Source organism: Stegodyphus dumicola, chromosome 1 (assembly GCF_044657685.1).
Source record: "Stegodyphus dumicola isolate Sdum_Otavi_A_Nest chromosome 1, ASM4465768v1".
NCBI classification, from domain to species: domain Eukaryota; kingdom Metazoa; phylum Arthropoda; class Arachnida; order Araneae; family Eresidae; genus Stegodyphus; species Stegodyphus dumicola.
Genome location: NC_140768.1, coordinates 113,941,387 through 113,967,138, shown reverse-complemented (window position 1 = coordinate 113,967,138; position 25,752 = coordinate 113,941,387). Strand labels below are relative to the sequence as shown.

Genomic DNA, 25,752 nt, shown 5'->3' with positions numbered 1-25,752 from the left:
TTACATATGTAGATGCAACTTATTAGCAAAATGATGCTTTTAATTGCATTTTGACAGAGTTGACACAGCGTGAGATGGAAATTAGTTAAAAGAGAATTTTTTCTATGTCCATTTAAAAAGACATAACATACTGCTGCTAATATACATACATAATACATACATATGCTCATGGCAGAAATTATACGGTTTTAATACTAGATTAAGATTAAAATTTTTCGTACCACAGGCGAACTGGAAAGATGCACAGTTTTTGGTAAAATAGCGGGTTCCATCTTGAAAGGTGACATGGCTATTGTTGTAGCTGTACTGACAACAGGAAGAGTGATTATCTGGGCTGCAAGATGAAAAACCACAATATAGCAAATTTAAAAAAAACATTAAGCATTCTGATTTTTTTATTCATATATATTCATTACTGGGCCTTAATCAGTGCTTAATTTCTAACACATTCATACAGCCATACTAACAGCATGGAATAAAGTGCATTATTCATTATAAATTGCATAAATATTCAGAATTAGAAAACACAAAAATCATTACACATTTAAATGTTACTTTTTAAATAAAAGTATGAAATGGGAAGTTACATTTCAGTCAGTCCCTTTAAATTTTACTAAAATGTGTTCACATTTGCTCTGCAAATTATGTTAAACTCTGTCATGAAAAAAATAAATAGTATCTTCTACACAACATAAATGCTTAATAAAATATAAATCACAGGAAAAAATAACAAAACATGAAACAAAGGAAAATTTATTTAACTTGAGTCGGAAAATGATTGTTTTCTTCTTCATAAGAAAATTTAGTATTTAATTATTAAATGATGTAAAGTAATCTGTAAACAACTATCAAATATTTTTATAATAAAAACGTAGGATAATCACATTCAGGTAATTTATGTGGTATACACAAATACATCGATTGTTATCAGAATCCCGAGATAACTCCACTAGTTTGCGTATGTCAACATACATTTAAAACCATTACAGGTCACTAATAGAATGAACTTTGCGGGGCAAATAGAAGAAATATGAAAGCCAACATGACACTTACACATGCCGTAAACTTTGTTTAGAAAATATGAATTCCACGTTTCTATGCTATTGGCTCTTCCCAACTGTTACAAGAAAAGATACATCCAGTATTTATTTTTAAAAACCTGCAGCGCAGCATGTAACCAATCACTATATTTTATAAATAAAGAATTTCAGAAAATTTACATTGGAAACTGCTTATTTCTCCATAGCATTTGTTCGTACCCTATTTATCCTTTCGAAGAGGAGAATTCATACCGATATTTTTGGTAAAATGTAAGCGTTAAGCCTACTCGAGGTGTTGCAAGAACACCCTGTAGAATTTTTATACATGATAGTCAGTAAACATGTCACAGGGCAAACAAAGTCTCCTGAAACGGAGACCTCCCATTTAAGTGAATACAAATACCGCGAAGTGAAAAAAAGCACACAAACAACTAGTTAAAAGCACAACCAGCGATCGCCCCTCTCTCTAGCGGCCACATGGGACCGTCCACATTTTCCCTTTTCACGTGGTCATATCCCAGAATGCCTTGGATTGTGCACGCTCTTCGCGCGCTTACGGTGGTGGAATTGGCGCCAAAATGCAGGGGATGCCTATTCTAACTAACATCTGTTTCTCCTCTTGAAGCATCGTTACGCGGCTATGCGTAACCATTACATGGCGTCGGAACCATTGGGAGATCGAATGGGAATGAAGTACTGTTACATGTTTTCACTGATAGTACTTAACACCGCAACAAGCAGAAAAATATTTTAATTTTCGTACAACTGTCACCACAATAACGAAAATACGCAAAATTTATAATCGTAAAAAAAATTTAGAAAATGATTTAAATCAAAAATTCAATTCCTGCAACATCCAGTTTAAACTCTATCGGTCTGGAAGACTTCTGTTAACTGTAGCTCGCACTTTGTTTATATTCTTGTAAACCACAATACTCTGATGTAAAGTTTATCACAAGATATTAAAAAAATGAAATGTAATTTGTTGGTTTAATCATACTGTTCATAATGGCCTAAAGTATCCCCCCTCCTAAAAAATGCAAAAATCTCGCATTTATTTCTTGAACATTTCTTTCCACACCTCGTCTCAAAGTGTCAATATTTCTTTCGAAAATTAAAAATTTATTTACAATGATAGAATAACTTCATCGCATCATGAACTTTCACGATTGCTTTGTGAATGCCGAATAAATCCATCATTATCCAATTTTTTTCCTATTATGTTTTAATTTCTATAATTATAATATTTATATGTCTCCCCTCTTTTTAAATAATTCTTGTGTTACTTTCTGCAGATGCCACCAAAAAGATTCTATATCAAAGGAATAGATTAAACTGGATTTATTAGATTGTCGCACAACACACTAGTGCTATCTGCCTAAGAGAATGGATGCCTTCAAGGAGAACTTTCTTAGGGAAGCTGACTCGTATTCATGTTACACATGAGAAAAATACCCATGAAACCAAATATAAGCCGGGTGAATCTATCAGGATTCAGCGGGGGTTTATTCGCTCGATCACCAGAGGCTTCGATGCCAAAGGATCTTTCTTTTGAAAGTTGCTACTTAATGCCACCCCCCAAAAAATTATACATATTATGTAATGTAAACATCTTACAATTAAATGACAATCTTAATAAAGAATAACTATGTTAAATATGTTGCCAAGAAAAAAATGACTGTCCTTATGATATTACTGGAGACTCCGATGCCAAAGGATCGTTCTTTTGAAAGTTGCTACTTAATTGACCCTAAAAAATCTATACATATTATATAATGTAAACATCTTACAATTAAATGACAATCTTAATAAAGAATAACAATGTTAAATACATTTCCAGAATAAAATGACTGTCCTTATAATATTACTAGTATTTCGTAATTAAGTGGCCGTTAATGACCTTTAAAGAAGGTACTGGTAAATGAAGATCGGCAATTAAGAAATATGTTGCCACAGCTCAAAATAAAATACATTTTTATCTTTTATGCACCAGTTTGTTGCCATTCGGCAAAGATATTGAGTTTTCTTTCAGATTTAATCTGTCAGTCACTGATATGCAAACTACGTGATTTAAAAATAATGAACAGAGTTCTTCATCTCTATTAATTATAAGTTCGACCCATGAAATTTTCCTAGCTGGATTCATTAAAAACATTATGTATATATTTTAATATTTACAATAATTATTTTAGGCAGCTGAGCTCGCAAGTGCTAGCTATAATAAAATCTACAATCGGATTTTCCAGGATATTTTCATATTTGGAACTTTTTTTATTATATCAACGCATATATTAAAATAGCCCCTAAAATTCTTTCACCTTTGAGAACCCAAAACTAAAACCCTCAGAACAGAAAACAGCTTAAACACTGAACTTAGGAAAAATCCCGGTATTTTGTAACTAACTGAAGATAAAAAGGGTAGATGGCAAGATTAAGATAACAGTTTTTAATAGAACTTTGTCTATCTACAGTAAGAAGGAAATTTTTGAAAGCTTTATCAATAACAAAAGGAAAGAACGCCCATTAATAGCAACAGTTTTTAGATAACCAAGTTCTTGAATAAGAACAGAATGCACAGAACACGTACTTAAACAAAAGAATACAAAGTGGCTATTCTTTGCTTACAGCAGAATGACAAGATCTGGCATGGACAGGAAGGTGAAGAGAAAAGGATTTCCGATTAACTCTGTAGTATTGAAATTAGACCTATTGAGTGCTACTGAAAACATCAAAAAAGGAAAAAGTTATGAAAGTCGAGTTCAGACGTGAACCAGATCAAAAGAATGATCAGAAGCCACATTAAAAGAAATCATCACCGATACAATACTAGTCAGTCCTTTTTCTTGCTATCAAATGTACAAAAGTATCACCAACACAGCGAACCCAAAAAAGAAAAGAACATTTCTTAAACAATTCTGATTCAAAATATATATAAAGCAACTCAAAATAACTCAATTACCTTAAAGTTAACGCTTTGAGGTTTGAACGTTAACAGCAAGAATGCTTCTTACAACAGGTATTTACGTTTTTGGTGTTACGTATCTTGAAGTTTTAACAGTTCAAAACGACCGCCATTGGCAGTAATTTGACGTCTTTAATGCTATAAAGCGAATCGATAAACAGGGGATATATTTTAAACGAGAAAGAAAAGCAGGCAGTCGCGATAGTATGTCTCATGTCATCCAATCTCCAGGGGTTCTTGAGGCCTTTGGCATCGGAGATACTGGAGGCTCCGATGCCAAAGAATCGTGAAAGCCTGTACGCTTTCTCTACACTTTATTCATTGTCGTTCTCTTGCTAGACGCATCATGCCTTCTTTAGGTCACGTGAGTTTTCCTCGTATCTTCAAGCTAGTTGGAGTGTCAAATTCCGATCTCCATCATCTTGGTGTTTCGCACACATTCTCAGCTTTCTGGTAATATTTTAAAATTTCGTCACATTACGTAAAAAGAAGCATGCTCATCTGCGATGGTTAGTTTACATTGTTTTTGACGTCAATGTACACTAAATAGCGGAGGTCAGCATGATCCTTTTTAATGGAAAAAGATTGAATGAATTAAAAATAATAGAATGCTTACCTGTAGCCACACAGTACACGAGTGACCGCCGAAAACATCTGGAGAAAACAACGCCAGAGGCTTGAATTGGATTATTCAATTATGGCAAAGCACACGAGGGCTATCTGCTTAAAGGGAGGGATGCCTTCGTGGAGGAGTTTTAAGGGAAACTGGCTCGTATACACGTTACACATGGGGAAAACCCTGAAAACGCCCATGCAGCCAGCCCGTTCGCGGGATTCGAACTACCAGTGTTCAGTGTCTTTACCGCTCGGCCGCTGGTGGGCTTCAACGCCAGAGGAAAAACGCCATTGTACAAAACCTCGTGGAAGAAAAGGCAAGGGAAAAATATCGCAATTCTAAAACCATTGGGAATCGGAATCGGATTGTGAATAGAATTATGAATCAATGCGTGAAACATTGTGAATCTAAAAACATCGTAGACAGAGCCAGATTTAGACTTGATAAGGCCCTAAGCTATTTGAGATAAGGGGCCCTTTATAATTCTGTTATAATATATTTTAATACTATTTATGCTATATTTTAAGTTTTGGGGAGGCCCCCAAGAAAGAGGAGGCTTCTTAAACTTTTTCAGTCGCGACCCCCCTTTTATCACTGAGATTTTTTCGCCACCCCCAAGAACCCATAATATTTACAAAAATTTTTGTGGGACTCCATAAGTACTGCGCAAATCCGACACACGCGTGAATGAAACTGTCAATTTTTTCACTTGTACATTTAACATACTATTGCAGTTTTAGGTCATTAACTTTAATTTCTAATTTTAAGACACAGAACAATGTGAAAATTTTAAATAAGTAACAGACGAAATGACAGAGTCACGTGCAAAGAGCAACGAAAATGAACGTTTATATTATATAAAGAATGCGTCGAAACGCTTTCGTTTTTTTCTGTCTGCATTGTCTTATCTTTATCTATTTTGAGACACATTGTGTAAAAAAATTTGGTAAATGTAAAATTATTATAATAAGTTAAAGAAATATCCAAACTGCTAAAATATTCGGCGACCCCCTGCTGCAGGTCCTGTGATCCACAGTTTAAGAAATCCTGCTCTAAGCTATAGCTTGTGTAGTTTATACATAAATTCGGCTTTGGTCGTAAAAGATAAAGCGGTTCAAAATTTTCCAGCTTTTTAAAACATCGTCCAAGAAAATATCGTGGTAAAAAATAAAGCTTCTACATAATTTTCAGACTTTAAAAGTTTTGAATGCATGTTACTAATCCAGCTTTATTAAAGAGATTAATTAAATAATAGCTTTTAATAGTTCATTCCATAATTTTAAAATTTTATAAACTATTGCACATAGCATTAATTTCTACTAATTTTCATTTTTTAAATCCATCTCGTTTCTTCGGCAAAAATTTTTCAGTTAATTTCAAAATATGAAATACAGAGGTAAAAATTGTGAGGTGTTCAATACAGAGGTGTTCTTCATTCCTTCTTGCACATACAAATCATTACACGTATATACTTAAAACTTTTAAAGTCTGAAAATTAATGCCAGCGATGTTATTATCATGCAATGATTTGCAGGCAAATGTTATAATCATGTAATGATTTTCGAAGACGTTTTAAAAATGTGAAGTTTAAAGCCGCTTTATTTTCTACAATATTGCTTTAGAACCTTCTATGTTTTCTCATTGCTTCTTTTCTTTCACAATGTTTAGTAAGATAGTTTTCTCATTGCTTCTTTTCTCTTACAATGTTTAGTAAGATAGTTTCCTCTTGCTTTGTTTTCTCAACGATCGTTTTCCGCTTATAACCCACTAAACGTACACATTGCAGCTTCATAAACGAAATAGCAGATCAGTAAGAAGATCTTTAAGACTTTGTTTTAAAGCTCAAGCTATCTTTAATAGTTTGTCTGTTTTAACCCTCAAAAAGTCCAAACATTACTTTGAAACCCACAGTAGTTCAGGTAGATAGCAACAAGGTTAAAATACACAAGATTTTCTCAACGTCAATCAGCTATCATTAAGAGTTTACTGCTTCAATGATTCCCTGGATTCTGAAAATCGTTAAAATTCCCCGAAAGACTGGAAATATTTGGCAAGGTTTGATTTTAGAATAATTATTAAAAAGACTAGAAAAGAGAACTTTCGAACAGAGTTTTACTGGAGACCAAATGTTCAGCCATCGTACTGGGTGACCCAAAAATCCGTTAACATTTAAAAATTCCATAATTCACGGAATAATGTAGATAGAGAGGTAAAAATTCACACACATGCTTGAAGTGACGTGGAGCTTTATTGAAAGCAAAGCTCCCCCCCCCCCAAAAAAAAGGGCAAGGAATGCCAGATTATGGCGCTGGGCAGCAAAATGTCGGTGACACCGTACGCGAATAGTGTATGAAATGAGATGAAAAGAGAGAGGGAATCAATCCTTTCATGACTTTTCTGTCCTCGCCTCTGGGTGTTGGTCACGGTGTGATGCGGATTTATCACATCAAACATGAACAGACCATTCTTCGAGGAAATGCGTGGCTCTGCTATTCAAACTGTCAGCATGACGGATGCGAGGCACGCTGATATGTTACAAAATCGCATCACCCCTAGTCTGGCTGATAAACACTTGTTGGAAGGTATGACTTTTTATCCCTTGCACATCCTTTGATGAGCCGCCATTTCCGTCATGCTTGGCCTCTCAGGTCTCCAGATCTCAATTCGTGTGATTATCAGTTGTGGGGTTACCTGAAATCGCAAGTCTACCGCGATCGTCCGACCTTATTAGGGATGTTAAAAGACAATATCCGACGGCAGTTTCTCACCATACTTACAGATATGCTGTACAGTGCTGTTCACAATATTGTCCCTCCTCTATAGGTATTGCTGATGAATGACGGCCGACATGTTGAACATTTGTTATATAGAACTTTGAATCCATTAAGGTAAGTCTTTGCTAAAAATCAATTGTTATGATAATTATCTGTAGTAGGCCTTATTAAGCACTTTTTTTTTTTTTTTCCAGTAAAATCCCATGATATGATATTTCAAGCATGTGTGTCCGTTTTTACCTCTCATTACATTATTCAGTGAATTATAAAATTTTCAAATGTTAACCGATTTTTTGGTTACCGGGTATGTTCGCCGTGTGTTAAGTCGCGTGTCAAATGCAAAATTCTAAAGATACTAAAAAAACTCCGACCATTTCTTCTACACATACTTATCAAAAATAACACATGTATTGAAAATTAAATAACATATGCGTTACTTACAATAAATTTACAACTGGATTACAATTACATATTTGATTAAATCACAATAAAATGTCTCCAAGCAAAAATAATTACTCGTTCTAGCTAGTGTTATTCTGACAGGGAACAAATTTACGGCACTTGTGCTCCCGTACTAATATGAATACTGCCAGCGTACGTCTGATGTTTTAGCTCAGAATAAATAAGAATGCTAATCAGCATTTCCGGCCCCACCCGTCTTTAATATTTCATAGCTTCCCTATAGAAGAAAGCATATTCTTATTTTCTAGTATCATTCACTATGATGGAGATTCTCTTCGCACAAGCAATGGATTCTCCAGTTAGCCCTGAAAAAGAATAAAAGATACCATCCAAAGAGTTTCTGTTGATGATGCACGTCCAGTAAATTCGGAAATAATACAGAATGTCTGGTGGAAGAAAATAATGAGATTTTGAACTACTAACAAAGACAGCGTACATTTAAACCTCTTTGGGGCGTTTTTATAACCTTAATTCGGAAACATATTAGAATCTAAGATATATATCTTTCATCAGGATGGAATATCACTGCATTCAATTATAAAGTTGCAAACAAATTTGATGAAATAGACCCATTAATTTATCATCTCGAAATGCAAATCTTACCTTAATGGATTTTTTTCCTTTTATACATGTGAAACAATTAATTTTCAGAACATCGATTCTAATTTTGCCTACATGATGGCAAGAATCTCTGTCGCAATTGCGATTATTAAAGATTCCCTTGCTTGAATGAGAAATAAAGCTTAATTAGCATTTGATATTAAAAGGCGTTTTAGAATATGCACTAAATATCAAATGCAAGGAAAATAGTATTTCAAAACATTTTGCATAAACTTCATTGCCATAAAAATTAGCGCCAAATCCCATCATTATTTCGCAGACAACTTCAGTGGCGCAACTACAGGAAGGCGACTCCGGCGGCAGATTTAATAGGGCGGCATTTTTTGAGGGAAACAGTATTTTGTAGGACAGAAGAGAAACACGCCAAAGTTAAAACATAAAATGAGTCAAAGGCAACAACTTTGTGTTTGGAGTAGATGATTTAGTCAAGACTATCGATTTCGAGGGCAAACAGGTACAGTCTCTCATCATCTATCTTCCTCGATAGAGTTTTGACCAAATCTATGGCAATACAATTTGTTGCTTTGCTTAATTTTATTATTTTGTAGAGTTTAGTCAAGTTGAGCTTCAAAGCAAGTGAAGAATAACGAGATTCTGAATTGCCATACAGAATTAAATTGAGAAGAAAAATAGTTTTTACTCTAGATAATGCATAAAAAGAAATCAACTCGAAATATCAAACTTTTATTGTACCTTTCTTATTCTGTCGATCATTTTGAATGCAATTATGAACATCAACTAAATGATGATCCCGATGACATTAATAAGGAACAATTCCTCGTTTAGAAAGACAGATTTCAAACTTTTATTTCCATTATTGCTAAATAAATCCAAACAGGAATGTGGAAAGGCAACCCTCCTTGATTTTTTGCAGTTCATTCTAAAATAAAATCCCCAGAACAAAGTTCCAAATATTGTAATACAGAGAACTTTCCTCTCTATTGCTAGTTCTGAGAAGCGTTTTCTAAATGAAAATCATTAAAGAATTATTTAAGATTCGTAAATCTATAATCTGCATTTAAGAAATACTTCTCTCTTGCTACTATCTATATAACAGCAAGAGCAACCAAATAAACCTCTGCAGTGACTTTTTCCCCGAACAAGAAAACAAACAAAATAACATATTTTTTAAAGAGCTGGAACTACCGCCCAGGGCGGCAAAGTGCTAGTTCCGAAATTAGACAACTTCTATTTCTGTGTAACCGAAAGTAATGAAACGATCACTAGCAAGATTTCTCAATTCGAAGATGGAAGATAATTCGGAATGGTCCTGTTGAACATTTCCACTCTATAGCCTAATTATCTACTATTCGTGATTTGCACATACCAAGTAATTTGTAATCTTTGAAAGATAAACAACATTCGTTTACTTGTCAAAATCGATAACAGAACCTCCTTCCCTCGGAGCTTTCTCTTGAGTAAATATTCTTCCTTTATTCCATAGGTTTCTTTTTTCTCCCTTGCTTTTCAGTGCACATACTGTTTTTGGTATATACATATTTATTTTCTCATAAATTTCACTTTTGGTTTGATTTTCCGATGTTCGACTGCAATCGAAAATTTGTTGAAACGTTGATTTTTTTTTTCACTGTGTTGCGTTTAACGTTCTTAGTAGTTTGAATTGGTAATAACTCATTAAGCACTGTCAAGCTGAGAAGAGCTGTACGTTTGCGATAAGTTCCAGAACTGCAAAGTGTTTCTTTTGGAAAAATAAATTTTATCATGCTATCTTCGGTTCTGTATGCATTCAACACATTACGAACTCGTAAGTAAACAGTATGTTTTTTCGTAGGATAAATCTCCAACTCCTTCGAGTTAGCTTGGAATATGGTTTAGCCTTCAGTATATTTTGAACAGTTCCACGCAATTTCGGTAGTTTTATAACGTGAAAAATATTTATAGGGTTTATATCAAGTATTTTTTGCAGATTTCGAATATTCTCACATCTTAAAAATGATTAGTTAATATAACAGAAATTGTTCTTAATTCTTAGCCTTTTCCCATGTTCACTTCAGATTTGGAACTCTTAATATATTTTGATAAGCAAATAATAATTTCCCAACGCAGACGAAGACAACGAATTTCATCTGACAAAACACATTTGAACAAAAGTTTCGAGTGTCCGAATCATTATATGTTACCGACTAATACATTTTGGATAAATTATTTTATTACAAGAAATATTTTTATATTTATTTTTATAGCAAGCGAGGCTTAAAATATAGAAAAAAAATAATATATTAGGGAGAAAAAAGGAGTCTGTGCTTCAATATTTGGTTCAAGATCAATGCAAATTATTTTGAAAATACAAGTATTCGTATACAAATGTGAGCCACGCTAGTTATAACAGCCTTCACTACAAAATCTGATAAATAAAGCTCCTTAATGAAACACTTAAATTTATGTTCTTAAAACAGGAATTGTGTGTAGAATTTTATCAATGACCAGCTTCAAACGAACCAATGAATCAATGAACAGCTTCAAATGAACCAATGAATCAATGAACAGCTTCAAATGAATCAATGAACAGCTTCAAAATCTACTTACGTGTAATCTAAAATAAAAACTAAATACAGTCCTGAAATTAGTGTCAAAGACCTCAAATAGCTCTGAAGCAGAACTAATATAGTTGTTCTTAATTTTTATCTGAAATGCATAGTTGTTCATAGTTTTTATATCACGCCGATCCGCCGATAAGCGCAAAGGCATGCTAAAACCAATGGACTTTCTGCTTATGGATTCGCACTCCTTGATGCGCCCCAACAGGGATTAAATTGAGATTTCCGTTTTCTGTAATTTACCTTATAGGTAAATGGCACTGCCATGTTTAAAGTTTCATTTCTATATATTTTAAACATTAAACTCCATACATTAATCAAAATATAACATCGATAAAATAACATTTTACGAACAATATTTGTATGTCTTGCAATATGATATATTCCAATAACACAAATTTTATTTGATTATTTATTATCTCAAAGCACTTAATTATTTGTTTTGGCAACACTGCCTTAGTGAAGGAAACTTTCTCTCATTTCACCAACAGAAATTCTATACATTCATTCCATTCACTCAGTGGAATCGAATCTGATACGAAATGCAAGTGTTAAGTTGTTTTACCAGTTCGGCCACTATCTCGTCTGCAATAACATGGAACCGCACAAAACTAGTAGATATACATTTTAAAATCCAAAAAATGGCGCTGTTGTTAGAATGAACCCATTACTTTTCATCAGCATTTAAATCCATAACTTTAACTCTTTAACAAGCCAATTTCAATAAAACTGATCCAAAAATTTACGACAGCGTGAATTATGTTTTTTAAACTACAGATAATTACACTAATAAACTTTTACATAATAATTTGAATATAAAGCAAAATGTAACGCAAGTGACAATTCTATGGAAAGCATGTCTTTTTTAGTCACTTAACCCTGATCATGTAGAATTTAAAAAAAAAAAAAAAAAAAGACATCTTTAGAATTACATCTTTTCTTGAGGTTGCAAGCGATGTCGGCATAAGCATGCGCTAACAAACAATATCGTTAAAAAAATTTAAAGCTATTCCATACATGAAATTCATCTCATTTTTGGTGACCCCTCACTTTTCTTAGATGCATATCAACAATCTTTTACTTATAACCTGTATTACACCATGTATATATTTGGATGACGACTAAAATATCAAAGAAAATAAGATAAGAAACTGCTCGGCCTAAATTTCGGGATTATTAGCCTCCAAATTCAGTCAAATGATGCAAACAGAATTCTATTTCATACGCAAAACAAGTTCTGAAAAAAAGTTTATCTTTCAAGGAAAGCAAACATTTTATGCGAAGAATATCAGTTATAAAATGGATCCCTTATCCAGAATTTTATTACAGTATGTAAAGGAAGAACCTAAAAAAAAAAAAAAAAAAAAAAAAAGCTGATTTTAAATCACTTAGACACTGGATAAACATAAAGCCTCGAAAAAGCCAAAAGCATTCATATATTCTTAATGTTTAAGTTATCATGGATAGACTCCCCGTACAGCCAGATTAGAGATTTACATAAACTACTGATCTTCCATTTTCGTATCTAGCTTTTGTTTACTAGCTAAGTTTTTTTATTTACTTTTATATATATATATATATATATATATATATTTTATTTCATATACCTTAAGGATGAATCTTTAAAATCTTCTACATCAGAATGAGTCTTGGAAAATAAATAATTTACGATTTTTGTAATGGAAGTGTAGAATGCATCCACTGATTTACAGCCGTAATACATATACTTATTCAATTTAACTCAAATTTTACTGAATTAACAGTTATAAAACTTAAAGAAATAAGAGGTAACCGGCAAAAATTGCGAAAACATTATCAATTTCTCTTACGATAGGAGAAAAATTAATTATTCTCATTTTAAATATATATTTATTGTGTAAATTATTTTATCTTATATATAAGGTGTAATTCAAACTTCATTTGAACACTCCCAATGCAAAGAACTAAGAGATTACTGCCAGTGCTTTTCATAAGTGGAATGTCATCTTTTGTCATGGCATTCGGTAGTACTTGCGATTTACTATTATTTCGTTTATGATATCAGGATTAATATTCATTTACGGGCCAGGAGAGAACAGGTCGAGAAACTCAATTTGTTAAGTAAGAAGGCTAAAGAAAAAGTGTCATTTTGTGCGGAAACTAACAGACATTTAGTCATGCCAAAAAACGCTGATGTTCGCGTATTTCAAGAGACCTTTTTCCTCCAAATTTTTACCATAGCTGATAACGAATATCACAATAAAGCAGGACATTTTAATTCTAGCTAGCAATGACAAATTCTTTACGAAATATTCCTCATTGTCGGAGAAATAGTTTAATATCCATTTTGACAAAAAAAAAAAAAAAAAAACTCTTGCTTAGCATAAATTTTGAATACCATTCTAAACTTTCAAATAACTTTCAAAATCGATACAGTTTTATTGAAAGTGTTTGCCTGGTGTTAAACTATTTGACGTGTTTATTTCTCATAAGTTAACAGAAAACCGGATGATCCCCACTGAGTTGACTGTCATTTAAGAATTATATTCATAAATCTAAGTTTTACCACTACCAATAACCCAGGAAAGTACTCCTGGGAAACTTCTGCGATTTGCTTAAAAAGACTAGAAATTATTTCAAGCGGTGCAGCTCCAGTTCAATGCTCAGCAACTAAGCAGACATCAAGCACTGTTTCTCCTCATTTACTAATAAACATCGTGAATCTTTCCTTGCGATACCCTACACTGATGCGATATTCTACACTGAGTTTCACTGATGAAAAGACATAAAGAATGATTACCATTTTCAAATGACACGTCACCAAACTATTAAAAGTGACTTATTACCATTTCTTCAACAATATTTTCAAAGAATGCTTGGTGAATTACTTCAGCGTTTGCAATTTCCTCTGCAATAATGGAGAAGGAAGAATACCGAAATGTATCATCATCATTAGACAAAGTAATAATCAATTTTTGGAAGTGTTAATGTATGTTTGTCTTGAATTGTTTTCAGCAAGTACTTGCCAAAATGTTTTGTGAATTTCTGAAGCCGATTTACCAAATTTGTAACAAAATTTAAGGCCATAATGTGTTTTTTTTTTTTTTTTTTTTTTTTTTTTTTTTAGATCCATTTTTATCTAAGATAAAATCGCAAAGTACACCAAACACAACAGTAAAAACATCATTCATAAAACTGAATGAACTAATCTCGTAACCTAGCATACGGCAAGCTAGTTTTGATGGCATGCATTAAGAGATTCGAATAAATTTGCATTAGTATTTCACAGTGTCTTAACATTTGCATTAGTATTTCCCTCCAGTTCCGGGGAATAAGTACTCTTGAAAGGAAGGCCCTTCTTCAGGTGGATCGATTTCTTTTCTAAAAGTCACCGTGAGATTCAAGATTGAAAAATGTCTTCACTGACAAAATTTCGAGCAGTGCGCTGTAACGTATATCAGTTGTTATATTCAATAGCAGCCCGGATCTAGGATTTCTCACTTTTTCACAGTTAAAAATCAATAAAATTATGCATGTTATTCAGCTGCTAAATAAAATATAACTTTTAATAAAAAAATAAAGGAGCAAACATTGGATAACGTCAGTGTAAACTTAGAAAGACCGGTTTTCACACATGGCTAATTATATCTAATAAAATAGAGCGTGTTTTATGTTTGAATGGGACAAAAAAAATAACATAGTACAAACATTATTCCATTTCCCCAGGACTTACAGCAACTGAAGCAGCGGATAACTGAAGTGCTCTAATCATTAAGACAGGACATTCTGTCATAAGTTTGGCAGCAACTGGAATACCGCCCACATATTTGCCGGGTCACCGGAGGGGCACACAAAGAACATCTATAGAAAGTTGGATAACTATAGTTTCACTGTAAATTTGATTTATCAAAATAAAGCGTTCACAGGTATGCTTTCTTTTTGTCCCATTCAATAAGAAACACCTTGTATAATCTAAAATTCCGTATTATACACCTTTTTATTTACTGGAACAACAAATCAGATTTGGTTAGATCATCCAGAACTTAAAGCTATTTAAAACTCCACTTAACTTAAAGCTATTTAAAACATGGAATTGGTAGGAGACCATATCAGATTTTTTCCTACATGAATTTTCTACAGATTTATTTGCAAAACTATATTAAAACGACTGAACGCAATTAAAAAAAAACTTTTATGTCATCTTTTTTAATATCCTAACATAATATTTTATCAGCACTCTATCATGCAAAATTTATTGTGAATCCATGATAGATCAATTTACGTCGCAATTTCGCAATTAATAGCAAAAATTGCTGCAGTTTTCAAAAAGAATTAACATCATTGAAAATCCGAATGAATAAAACGAATTTAGGAAAGATTTTTAATTTGGTGTGCAGCTGAGGCGGTTCTTGGTAACTAGTCGACATTTCTATTATACATTTAATATTCAGTACTTTCAATTTTATGTCACTATAGTACGTATGGTTCTTCTCGGAACCCTCTTCCCCAATCAGATACCCGAAAGCAAACATTTATCAAGAAATATTTGGATAAAAAGTATACCTCACAGTCTTAAATTGAAACTAATGTCGTTTTAAAATATTTACTTTGCTTTTATTCTTGTGCCATTTCTTCCTATTATTAGTTTTTACTCCATTGTGCAAAGTAAAGGAAGTATTATAAACGAGAAAGATTTCGGGTATCATTTCAACAGAAATATGCATTCTGACCGTTTCCGAATCGATTTTGACTATTTTTTTGCATGATGGCTATACGTACGGACAGAATAAAGGAAACTTTTTCTCAAAATGAATTGTAAAGTATCATTTTTAAAGTGGAGAGATATTTAACTTATGCAAAGTTTTTTTTTTTTTTTTTTTTTTTTTTTTTTTTTTTTTTACCCCTAGAAAAAAAAAAAACTTCTTTCACAGATGAATGAAACTTGATTGCGAGGAGCTTAGAAAAATTTTTTGAAAGGGCAGGGCTACTATGGACTCCTTTTCTTTAGTCCCGTACAATGAATTCCGAAAAGGGGACTAGGTTTCTTATTTTCTTGCCTTTTCGCTGCTTTTTGCATATATACCATATACGTTCGTGGAATGTCCTCACCCTGATCTCAGGAAGGAAGACAAAGGAAAAGTACTGACCCATGCAAATGTCCGCACAAACATTTTTACCTTTCACTTTCCGAATTTAGTAGCACGAAAATGGCGTTTCATGGATGATGTTATGCGTGTCTGCTTCAGGGTAATTAGTTTTGAATAATACATTACAAGTAATTAAAAAAAACCGCTACAGAAAGCATACACAGTGCGTGCACAAAGTTTAAGGACGAAAGTTTTCGCTGCAAACGTTAATTTATGATAATTTTTATTTTAATTACGATCATTTTTATGGTAATGATTATCAACACATTTCAATTCGCTTCCTTTAAAATGTTTTACAGAAAAGAATTTGAATGTAGTTAGTTATTTATTTGATTTTATGCAACTGATACCTACCGTTATGGATTTAGCAACTGTACCGAGATAATCCCCCCATAATGCAATTTTTGGCAAGTAATTCACTGCAAACGAAAGGATCATTGTGCATCTGCAGATTACCATCCGATTACTAAAATGAAATCCCGCCTTAAAAGGCATTATTTTAAAAGCATTTCAGAAATTCAGAACTATAAGGACGGCTCCAAAAATTCGCTTTACTGTGAAGCAACCCAGAAGCTTCAAGTTTAAACACATAGTTTGTTTGGTTAAACACATAATTCTACCTTTTTACGAATTTAGACCTAACACTAAGTAAATACACTATGTGCTTCGTGATTATTTTGAACAAAACAACACTACGTATGCACGTTGCAGTTTTGAATTTACTGCATAAAACGTTTAATTACTAAAATTTTCATGTCTTTTTTTGTTTGTTTGTTTGTTTTTTGTTTAAGAAACAAAAGCTCAAATGGGTTATTAGTCTCAAAACTCAATTTTGCCTTGTTTCACTTTAAGGCATTGTTTTACTTTTCATTCCAATCTGTTGCCATTCAGAATCTTCCATAGTTAATCCGACTCTTATTAATTAATAAACTAGAGTATTTAAAACAAACAAATGCATTTCTTAAGAATATTATATTTTTACTATTTAATCTTATCGATTTAAATAAAAATGCGTTTAGTTCAAAATATATCTAATTAAACAAACTCAATATTTTTATAGAATTATGTTACATATTTTTTTCACTTTTTAAATCTACAGAAGCTACATAACGTTCCCATGTTAGTCTAAATGTATATTCGTATAATATCTTATAAAACGTTTCACTATTCTAACTGAGCCACCTCTATCAATAATCTCTTTCAAAATACCTTGTTGTTCGATCGTTAAAATCTGAACCCTTTTCAGAATTTTTAATCCCCCCCCCCTCTCTTCCATACGTTTTATCGCGGGTTGTTTCACGGAGAAAAAAATTTTCTTCCATTTCGAAGGAAAAAAAATTTTAAAATATCTATCAATTTCAACATATGTGTTAAAGATTTGCTGTGAAAGCCTTTTAGATGAGACAGTTTAAACTGCACTTTTCCTTTCTCATTTTCTTATCGAAAATCAAAATTCTCAAATTTGTAAAGTTTTGTCTAAAAATAAACACTTCGAGACATCTATCTGAAAATAAGCACTGTTATTGATCCTTAATTTTAAAAATAAAATTATATCTCATCAACCTTAAAATCGAAAAATAAATGTAGTTATGGAAACAAAATAAAAGTTGAATCTTTCTGGACAGGGAACCAGGTGGTAGCCTTTCTTTCTTTTCTGCAGTAATGTCTTTCTTTGTATTCTATTTTGTTTGCTTCTAACAGTCATCCATCCGCTTTTGCATTGCATTCTTGAAAATCGGAAGAGCTTTTATACACTAGTTATCATAAATTAAGGAAAAATCAAAAAAATAGCGATAACTCCCTCAAAAATAAGCCAAACCGTGTAAAATTTGAATATGTTGCCAAGTAAGAGTAGCTGAGTAAAACTACAATATGAAAATTAGTGGCGCTGCACTCGGAATACGTCATCTGCGAGGAGCATAAAAGTCCATGTTTGAGAGCAAGCCCACATATTTCACTGTGATAGTGACATCAGAAATCTGAGGTAGCCAATTCGTAACAGTGACCTCCAGGCATCATTTGCCTGCAGAACTACGATAGAGAGCCATTGGGAGACTAGAGGCAGGACAAAGTCAAACAGAAGTGGCCAGATGGCTAAAGCGAGTCCTTCTATAGTTCATAAACTTTGGAGGCAATTTCAAACCACAGATTCGGCATCTAGGAGGTTCAGCCAAGGACGGCCAACTGCTACGACGAGCGCCAATGACCGATATTTGACATTACGTGCACGCAGGAATAGAACCGCTACTCCGACTCTTCTTAGATCCTTCCTTGCTGCAGCCACCGGAAGGTTCGTGCCAACGTCAACTGTGCGCAGAAGGCTTCACGAAGGTGATCTGTATGGCGAGGCGGCCAGGCATTTGTGTGCCGCTCATGTCACGCCATAGGAGGGACCACTTTCAGTGGGCACAACAACATGTCCACTGGACGCCTAATCAATGGAGGGCGGTTCTCTTTACGGATGAGACCAGGTTTAGTCTAGAAAGCGATAGTAGGGGTTATTTGATGTGAAGAGAACCTAGAACCCGTTATCATCCGTCAAACATCCGTGAAAGAGATACATACGGAAGAGGCAGTATCTGTGTTTGGGGTGGCATCTCTTTGGGTGGACGCACAGACCTCCATGTCTTTCCAAGGGAAACCGTGAATGCTCAGATTAATAGCGATGACATCCTTGATGTTTATGTGCGCCCATATGTCGGGGCAATAGGTGATGCTTTCCTGTTACAGGACGACAACGCAAGACCACACGCATCGTAGATGATTATCTTCAACAGAAAACAATTATGCGCATGGAGTGGCCACCTCGATTATCGGACTTGAATCCTATCGAGCACGTTTGGGATGCTTTAGGGAGACGTCTATCTGCTCTCAATCCGCCCCCTCAAACCCTTGTCGCGCTTGCAACTGCTTTGCAAGAGCAATGGCTCTCGCTTCCTATGGAACTGATAGACCGCATAATTGAAAGCATCACACATCGCTGTATGTGCTGCATTGCTTCTAAAGGCGATTATATTCCATACTGAAGGTACTTTTCTTATAGCAAACTGACACCTTCGATTTGTTCATTTTATACATGTGCTAATTTCTATACTACCATATTTGTCTGGTAATTTCTTTTTATGTAATTTGACACCTTACTATGTTTAAGACCTTACTATGTGTTGTATATTGTGGGTAAGTTTCATTAAATTCTACATGTAACTTTTTCAATAATCGTCGTTTTTGTGATTTTTCCTTAATTTTTGATAACCAGTGTAGTTCGAGAGGCTGACGAAGGGTCCTGGGCACCTGGATGAAATCATCTCGGCTCCCGCCAAAAAACCTCTCTGAGATAAATGTTGTATGAAAAGCAAATTTATTGAAAGCACTTTATCTCATTTCATTTAAAAGGAAAAGCTTGAAATGAAACTGCAGCAAAAACGACTTTCCGCTCTCAAATCGTTTCTGTTCTCTAATATCTTAACAAGGAACAAAAAATGGTCTCTATATCTGCAATAATACGTTACATCAGAGGTTCTCAACCATTTTTTGCCTCATGCACCCATTCCACCATTGCTAGAAGATGATTCCCGACCTCATCCTTTTCAAAACTTGAAAAATACGCATACATTTATTTAGATTCAGCTGTTTTATAAATTAAACAATAAAAAGTATAAGAAATGTTTGTAAATACTAAAACTTGAATAAAAGTAGTTTTTTATAAACTAAATACTTAGCAGCTAAACAACTAATACTTAACAGTTTTATAAACTAAATACTTAACAGCTAAGTAAAAGGCTGATTCCCAATTCCTCCTAATTTTAACTCTGAAATTTACTTCTGGCTGACAGCCCAGACGTTCTTTGGTTAGGCTGCTATCACATGTCGGTTTGTTTCGGAACAACTGTTTGGAACAATTTTTCTGCTTTGTCACAACAGCCAATCTTCGGAGTTAACACAAGGAAAACTGGTTCCCCATTACAAGAGAGCTGATAGCTGATTGGTTGAAAACGAACAACTTGCAACTTGCAATTTTTTTGGAAAGGGAGGAAAAAAAAACCAGGCAGAAAAATTGTCCGAAACAATTGTTCGTGTGAAACAACCGCCGTCTGATATGGGCCTTAGATATTCCATTTTATCCGTTCACTTTCAAATGTATTGGCAGAGTTGCCTGATTAAATTTTTATTTAAACCAAATAACAAGGGGGGAAAGAGTATGCTATTACTATATTATGTGCTTAATATATCAGTAATCGCGGGCATTTCCACAGAAAAGGCAATAAATCTCAGACCTTAAGTTTTCGTCATTTCAAAAGCAACAAAACAAAGTCAAGCAGTTTTCCAAAAATCATGAAGTACAAAAAATTAAACTTCTCATCTACCTACTGGAACTAAAAAGATCACCCGAAGGAAATAAGTTGTTATCAGCTCAATAATAGGTTCAATTTCAATGTCACCATAGAAAAATTTAACCCCAACAAAAGGCCAGTCCAATCCTACCGCTGCCAGCAATTCGGTCACTCTCAATTCTGTTGCAGTAATCACATTAGATACGTCAAGTGCGGGCAACAACATTGAAGCAATCAATTTACCATGAAATCCGAAGATAAGCCAAAATGCATCTTCTGTGGACTCTGTCACGTGAGCAGCTACAGAGATAGCAATGAGTATAAGAAAAGATTTGAAAAGAAAAGCAGCCCACCTCAGCCTAAAGTACCCGAACTGAGGAAAACTTCCCTAGCTCAAAGAATGCCTCAATCCCAGCGCAGAAAAATCCCCATCAAGCCACTTGCAGCGAGAAATTGAAAGGAAAAATCACTCCGCCACCGAAAGACCTAAACGGTGCTATTAAATAAATTCAAGATAAAAAAATTAACTCATTCCTAACTTCGATCATCTCATGTGTTGGTAAAATCACAATTTCCAATACGAAGGTTGTCAAAACACAATTACTGCCTTTTTTCGCTAGAAATAGCGACCTGTCCACGAAAAACAGGATTTTGCTCTATAAATCAATGATAGGCCAATTTTGACATATGCTAGCTCGGGATGGAGCGCAGCAGCAATTACTAACAGGATACATGTCCAAATTTTTCAGAACATTATGCTACGGCAAATTTATAATGCTCCTTGGTTTGTTACGAACGAGGACATTCATAATGCAGCCAAAATTCTCCACATAAATCGCTTTATACAGCGACTTTCGGCTAACTTTTTCCAAAAGATTCCTTCGATAGGGTTAGAAAGTCCTCCACGAAGGCATCCCTCCCCTTAGGCAGATAGCCCTAGTGTGCTTTGCCATAATTAAATACACCACCACCACACCATCCTTCGATCGGAAACCCCGTACTCCACAGCCTCCCTGTTTATCATCCGGGAAGCGTAATGGCAGACCGCACATTGAGTTGAACAATGTTAAGCAAATTTCGCTTACTGCGCATGCTTGATGGTGTACCTTTGGCGCGGCGAGAAATATTGGCGACTAAGCAACCCTACGCTAGCTTATTCGCGATCACTATGGCTGTCGAGTGTGTTCGAATGATGTTTACAACTGTAATGCTGTGGAACTTTGCTTATTAGTTATTTTAACGTCCATACCGATTGCACTTGCTTATTTTTCTAATATATATTTCATTGTAATTTGTCAATAACAGTGCATTTAATATTTGTTAACATTATGTTCGTAATAATTCGTTATTTAAATGTAATTTGTTTACATGTTATAATTCAGTAATTGTAAACTGGAGTATCTTGCTTAGTTTGTTAGCGTATATTCGTACTTTTATTTTCTCATTTCAAAGAATTTAATAACTAGCATTAAGGAATTGTAAAATTTCTTCAGTGTTATTTGCAAGCACTTGTTATATTCTTCAGTGTTTCTTTATGTATGTACGAATGGAACATATGGTATATCCTGAATTGTTTTTATTGCTTAAAGGTATAATTAATAAATTTTCAACTAATATATCCTAAATTTCAGTCTTTTTCTGAACGAAAATTTGTACACTTCCAAAGGAATGGGCAGAATTTCATACGTATTATATTTTACATTTTGAATGTAAACACTGCTTCACATTACTTCGCAATAATTTCAGCTTTCTAGTTGCTTGAGCAGTACAGCAAAAAATAGTATTTTAACACACTAATTAATTTATATTTACATTATACTCTACGAAGATTTAAACGCCAGATTTGTTTACAATCAGATGGCGGTACATCTACCATATACCGTATTTATCTTCTTTTCAAATCGCTCCAACATAGTAATTACGCCAAATTGTTTTCTGGGCATGCGCAGTATGCGATATTCGTTTAACACTGTTCAACTCAATGTGCGATCTGCCATTACGCTTCCCCATTGAATTGAACAGTGTAAGCGAATGTCGCTTACTGCGCATGCTTGATGCTGTACCTTTGGCGCGGGAAGAAACATTGGCAACTAAGCAACCCTACGTTAGCTTATTCGTGATCTCCATGGCTGTCGAGTGTGTTCGAGTGATGTTTAAAATTGCAATGTTGTGGAACTTTGCTTATTAGTTATTTTAACGTCCATGCCGATTGCACTTGCTTATTTTTCTAATATATGTTTCATTTTAATTTGTCAATAACAAACAGTGCATTTAATATTTGTTAACATATGTTCGTAATAATTCGTTATTTAAATGTAATTTGTTTACATGTTGCAATTCAGTAATTGTAAACTGGAGTATCTCGCTTAGTTTGTTAGCGTATATTCGCGCTTTTATTTTCTCATTTCAAAGAATTTAACAAAGAACTAACATTAAAGAATTGTAAAATTTCTTCAGTGTTATTTGCAAGCACTTGTTATATTCCTCAGTGTTTCTTTGTGTATGTACGAATGGAACGTATGGTAAATCCTGAATTGTTTTTATTGCTTAAAAGTATAATGAATAAATGTTCAACTAATTTATTTTACATTTTAAATGTAAACACTGCTTCACATTACTTCGCAATAATTTCAGCTTTCTAGTTGTTTGAGCAGTATAGCAAAAAATAGTATTTTAACACAGTAATTAATTTACATTTACATTATACTCTACGAAGATTTAAACGCCAGATTTGTTTACAATTAGATGGCGATACATCTACCATATACCGTATTTATTTTCTTTTCAAATCGCGCCAACATAGTAATTACGCCAAATTGTTTTCTAGGCATGCGTAGTATGCGACATTCGTTTAACACTGTTCAACTCAATGTGCAGTCTGCCATTACGCATCCGGGAATTGCATCGTCTAAAAAGAGACCCAGAGCTATTCTGGAAAACGCATATAATGCGTTTCCTTTTCCAAGAAGTGTTGCTATGGAGACGAGGTGCCTCGAAGGTTTCAATACACTCGTTCGCTTGCCCCCCTCCCGCCTGAGTGAATTCGCTGATCTTTCAACTTCCCTCAGGGGCACTCTCTCTTTGTCCTGTAATCGGGAAATCTTACTTCTTTCAACCGTAAGCAGTTGTTATCAGGCTCTAAACACATCTTTGTTTCCTTCTTAAAAGGGTTCTAGTGCAAGGATTACTTAATTTAAATTTAACCTCTTTAAGAGAATTTAATGCTTTTTCAATAGTTATCATAACACTTAAAGTTAATGCAATCTTATTATATTTATAAAAGTTTCTCCTCAGAGGCATTGCTGGCTGTGTCTCTTTCATTCAAACTCGCCTAACGAGTTCCCGCTTTTCCCCTCCCCCCAGACCAGAAGCACTTGCGACATGAAGATTTTCGCGAGTGTTTCCGCTTTCGTGTTGTTAACATTACATGACCATTGATCAAGGAAACATTGATGCTTTTCAAAATTCATGATGTAACCCCTCCAAATTGATTCTGGCCCTTATTCAACACCAAAATTACTAAATTAAGTCCTTCAGTCTTCAGTCGTTGAAATTTTCTATATAGGACTGCTATAACATGTAGATGTGCACCTCGTATTTTGGTTGCAATCGGCCGCACCAAACGTATATAAATATATTTATATATATATCCACTCTGTTACCCGGCTCAGTGATCTGTTTCTTTACTCTTATAAGTTTGTAAATTGTACATATTTTGCTTTAAAAATGATTGTATTATGTTGTTTTTATGCCTTTAGTAAATCTGTATGCAATATTTTTAGAATTATCAACAATTTTAAAGTTGTCTAAGTGCCGCTACGCCTTTTTGTTATGGCGGCCATTGATGTTTACATTTGAAACAGGAGACTAGTGGATTTGTTGCCAATCTAGAGAAACTTAGCTTCGCAACAACAATGATAACGCATTCATTTATTATTGCCAATTAAATCATGCTTAATTCTTTCTAGAATTTTTTCGAGGAAATAAGTGTTTAAGATTTACTTCGTAATTTTTAATATAGATATTTTGAGTTTTATGTATTTCTGCCTTCTCGCGAAGTGAGAACTGAATTAATTAAATGAGAAATACTCAATCGCGTGTGAAAAACTTTCTTTTTTGCTTTGTCTCCTTAATTTCTTTTATACATCATTCTAGCTTTATTATAGTATTTGAATAGAACATGTGGCAACGATTAGATAATTCTATTCTTTAAATGATATAAATTTTGTGCATTATGAGTCATAATATGAACGAAATATATAAGTTAACTGTTATATAATTATTGGATTATATAACAGTTAACTTAGTTTCCGTTACATAATTATTATATAAGTTAACTGTTATATAATTTTTAATACTGTTAAGTGAATCTAGCGCCAGAGTGTCGCTATGGTAAACAAATACTAGAGTGAATTTTAAAGAATGCGTTTATTCTATTGTGGTTTACGCGCTGTCGGCGAAGTAGATTTAATTCAATCCAATAAGTTTAAATGAAATGCAAGAAAAATGCGTATAATTTAATATTCCGTACAAGGAAGTCATGTGGTGTACACATCAGATTTTTTTACTGTGGAAGGCAATTACTCTTTTTGTTAAATTAACATTTTGGCACTAAATTTACCTCTTTCCGAAACCCTCTTTTTGGCGATAAAGATAATTCTTTGATGATGCGGGAATAAAGGCTACATGCCTAAGAGCGCCGTAATAGAACCCTTCCTTGGTCCTTGGTAAAATCAGAGAAGCAAAGAATCCAGCAGAAAAATTACAAACAGGCTTTTAAACAGCTCGTTACTCATTAACTTCGCAGAATCTGAAGATTAGAAAAGATTAAGTTCTCCATCTATGACGGGCCAAAAGGAATACAGGAAATTCACGCAGCTATATTCTGGACTTAATTCGTCATTCTAACCCCCTCAACCAGTGCAGTATTACTATCTGTTAGGCGGAGTACGTCCGAAGGTGTTATACACAAGGCTCATCACATCGCAACATCGGGAATCCTATTCTAAAATTCTCAGCCTGAGCTCTCAACATTCCCTAATGTTATGGTAGGAAAGTTATGTCATTTCTTACACACAGGATGTGGCTTTTAGCCTAGGCACCTGTTCTCCATGTGCTTCGCACCTGAGCCTTCAAAAGCAACAGCAAGATCCTTATGACATTCTTTTAAGAGACCGGTAGTTCGAGTGAATTCGATGTAATCCTATATAGCAGCCGAAGAATGCAGAACACACTTTCGTTATACATATTTTAATGATCGCA

The 25,752-nt window shown here is 34.0% G+C and overlaps 1 protein-coding gene across 5 annotated transcripts in view; it reads right to left on the bottom strand.

Moving 5' to 3' along the window:
- Positions 1-25,752, bottom strand: part of Dp (transcription factor Dp) — a 128,264-nt gene that overhangs the window by 33,935 nt on the left and 68,577 nt on the right. For 4 of the 5 annotated variants that reach the window (XM_085819616.1, XM_035373748.2, XM_035373740.2 and 1 more), the window contains one exon: positions 222-334. In XM_085819616.1, coding sequence (XP_085675742.1) covers positions 222-334 — 113 coding nt within the window. Of the gene's footprint in view, positions 1-221; positions 335-1,053; positions 1,118-1,220; positions 1,541-25,752 lie in introns of those variants that run through there. The other variant, XM_035373758.2, reaches the window with a different exon arrangement.